The following is a 3,632-nucleotide window of genomic DNA, read 5'->3' as shown; positions in this document are numbered from 1 at the left end:
TTGACTTTTATTCAAGGCTTACTATGTGTCACGCACCTGCTAAGCATTTTGCTTATCCCTTTTAATCCTCTTGACAAATTTAAGAGGCTAAGAGGTTAATTAGTCTAAACTTTAGGCAAATACTCTTGGAAAAACTAGACTTTCACAAAAAGAGAGGTTTAGGCTCTTTTTTTAAGCAGATAGCTTAAAAATCACAATAGGTAGACTATTCCAGAAATTAAACACAACATCAACATAACACACCACTTTTGATCTTGTGTTCAGCCTTATATCTCTAGGAAAAAGCCATCAATGTATCAGATACCACATAAAAGACAAGTGAAATTTGATTTTGCAATGTCCTAAAACAAATACTACACAAATTCTGCAATATCATATTAATTTCAAAGATGTTCTACAATGCAACCATCCTATTCAGATTTACTTAGAACACTAAATCAATCCTCATTTAAATAAACTAGCTATGAAATCTGCAAGCCACCAAAAATAGAAATGCTGAGAAGGGATATCTTCAAACAGTATTAGAAAAATCAAGCATTTAAAATGTTTAATGAACAATTCCATTTTCTCCTGATAGTCAATAGGATTCTATTGACTTTCTGTAAGTTTCCTTTAAATGAATTCACATTACTACTTCCATATTTTTCTTATTCTCCAAATAAGTTAAAATGTATCATTAGTAGAACATATAGTAAACACAGCATCTAAAACATTGTATATAAATTCACAAGGTTTACATTCTAGTCATGGGAAAATGGAATTTTAGATCTTTAAATATTAGAGAAATATTTATAAAACCATTTTCATCTATCTTGTTTTATCAAAACCTGATCTCTAACAAAAATGTACAAATAAATTGTAATAGAATAAGAAATTTGGTATCTTAGTCTAAAAAGCTGAAGTCACACATATATAGTCTATGTAGAAATTAGCAAAGTGGAAAAGAAAGCCTATTAATACTGCTTACGTTAAAATCATGAAAATGGGAGGAAAAGAAAAACATCAAACAGGAAAAATTCTAGTTCAGGCAACCAAAATACATCTTTACAACTTTTCAGTCCTCAGAAAAATAATTATTAATAGATAAGCACACCATCCTTACCTGAATTTGGAAAAGCAAGTGGCAAATTGATGAAGGGAAGAAAGCAAGGGGGAAAGAACACAGAAACCACTTAATCCACTGAGCTCATTTTACATACTAAGTACTCCATTTTCTAAAGGTATTTTTTAAAAGTGTTATATGTTTTTCACATAAAGACCTTCTCCTTCTGGAATATTTACACATCTTTCTTACTGAAATGTCACAACAACCCTCAATAGGTCAATTTAAGTTACTTATAGTAAGTACAACTATATCAAAAAATTCCAAAGACTTAAAAACAAGTTATTTCAGTATCATCCTGCTTCATTAAGTATAAATAAAATTATAAATTTAGGTGGAAGATGAGTTTTCATTTCTTCTGTTAACAGAATTTTTTCCCACTTTTGAGCAGTTTGAAAGCAATGACTTACCGGATGATCAAGTGCATGACAACCAAACACTTATTCTAAAAATTCAATTCCAAACTACTTACCCCTTCTTGTTTAGTGAAGAGATTAAGGCAATCACTCAAAGCTGCACAAGTTTCTCTAGAAGCTTCAGAGACAACTTCAACTTTCTGAAGAAACGATGGAAGCATTTCTATATATATAAAAAAAAATACAAAAAGTGGGATTTTAAGTAATCTTAAGGTTAAACCAGGACCACAAAAATATGTTACCTACTGACCTCATGTTTCCTTTTAGCTATCTTAAGCAAAACATACAGTGTGTTTCTTAGGCATCATTATTAAGTACCTGCTGTATTCACGATACATAAATTGGTATAGAAAAAAAAAGGATGAACCCTTCTCTTAAAATGCCCTATAATCCTACAAGGAGAAGAACCAAGATCTAAATGAGAGTTTATAGGATTTAAATAATAACATAATATTTAAGAAAAGCAGCTGACAAGGATGGACATCTGTATATATTTAAGTTGGGAACAAAGAAACAACAGTACCAATATCTTCCCCAGTGCCCTCAAGAAAATCTGAATCCACTTACAAATTACAAATGAAAAATATTAGTAAGTAAAAGCTGTAAAATACACAAGTATCACTTAAAAACAAATAAAATACTATGTCCAGATTAAGCCAAGAGAAATGTACTATGGTGAAATAGTTTCTGACATTGTTAATTTCATATTAAGAGTCTTTAAATCTGTCCCTGGCTCGGTGCCTGTGGCTCAAGTGGCTAAGGCACCAGCCACATCATACACCTAAGGTGGCGGTTTCGAATCCAGCCCAGGCCCACCAAACAACAATGATGGCTGCAACCTAAAAAAAATAGCCAGGCATTGTGGTGGGCACCTGTGGTCCCAGCTACTTAGGAGGCGGAGGCAGGAGACTTGCTTGAGCCCAGGAGTTGGAGGTTGCTGCGAGCTGTGATGCCACAGCAGTCTACCCAGGGGGACAGCTTGAGGCTTTGTCTCAAATAAATAAATCTGTCCCTTTCATGAAATAAAATCTTAACGTTTAAGTAAGCTTTACATCAAAAACTAACTAAACAGTATTTGTATTTCAGATAATTTTACTTACTTAAAATAATGTTCTTAAAACATGGAAATAGAATCAATAAAACAAAGGCAATCAAGTGAATCCCAATGCCAGCAATTTGCAAATAACAGGCCATAGAACGCTGGGTCCCATCAAGATACAAAGATTTTCAAATGGAAAATGGAATGGTAGTGTGAGGAGAAAAGAGTTTAAGATCTTATCATTCAATATCACACAAGATTTCAAAACAAATCTACCAAGAATACCAAATTATTTATAGTCATTTCTGGATGATGAGATCATGAATATTAATCTTTACTCTTCTTTTAATTTTTTACATTTATATTTATTTAAGCAAATAAAATCCCTCTTTTTGCAAAAAACTCCTAAGGCAAAAGTGAGCAACAAAAAGAAAAAGTCAGTGAATGAAGAAAGATCTGACAACCTTTCATTGGTATCAGGATACGAAGACCAAATGGTATTTCATCACACTTTTCATTTTAAGAACACTGTTTCCTAGTGTTAGCTATTCCTCATAAGCTCCAATAATTGAAAACTACATTCTAAAATAAATTGACTTTACTCTTTTTGTGTTCCATTTTGAATCTTTGATACACATTGTAAAGATTTATTCTCTACTTAGTTGCTAAATAGCAAAATAGAGTGCCATATGCTGGTGCCACACGACTTAAACAGGACCTCGACAGATGTCTCACACAGAACTGTGGGCTGTGGACTGCAAGGAGACATACAAGAAAAAACAGACACAGCCTCTGTCTTCAACAGATTTTCTGGGTAATCTAGTAATTTTCCACTTTCATGGCAAACACAACAGGAAGATGAAAGTGTAATTATTCATAGATACATTTATTTTATTAAATGCCATTATATGCTTAGTCATCCCCAATTTTATCTGTTTTAGATATTTCATATTTTAGATACTTGTTGATAAACACAAAGCAAACTTTAGTTGTCCAAATGCATTTTTAGGAGCACTTATAAACAAAACTGATTGTGTAGGCTTTCAATTGATATTTCTTTTTTTTTTTTTTTTTT

At 32.3% G+C, this 3,632-nt stretch overlaps 1 protein-coding gene across 2 annotated transcripts in view; it reads right to left on the bottom strand.

Annotated features, from left to right (window-relative positions):
* Nucleotides 1–3,632, bottom strand: part of OSBPL1A (oxysterol binding protein like 1A) — a 143,214-nt gene that overhangs the window by 123,400 nt on the left and 16,182 nt on the right. For both annotated transcript variants that reach the window (XM_023510208.1, XM_023510209.1), the window contains one exon: nucleotides 1,575–1,681. In XM_023510208.1, the coding sequence (XP_023365976.1) occupies nucleotides 1,575–1,681 (107 nt within the window). The remainder of the gene's footprint in view (nucleotides 1–1,574; nucleotides 1,682–3,632) is intronic.

The sequence above is a fragment of the Otolemur garnettii genome, unplaced genomic scaffold, assembly GCF_000181295.1.
Source record: "Otolemur garnettii isolate 467f Iridium unplaced genomic scaffold, OtoGar3 scaffold00012, whole genome shotgun sequence".
NCBI classification, from domain to species: domain Eukaryota; kingdom Metazoa; phylum Chordata; class Mammalia; order Primates; family Galagidae; genus Otolemur; species Otolemur garnettii.
The sequence above is the reverse complement of the archived record's forward strand: the minus strand, read 5'-3'. Positions and strand labels throughout refer to the sequence as shown.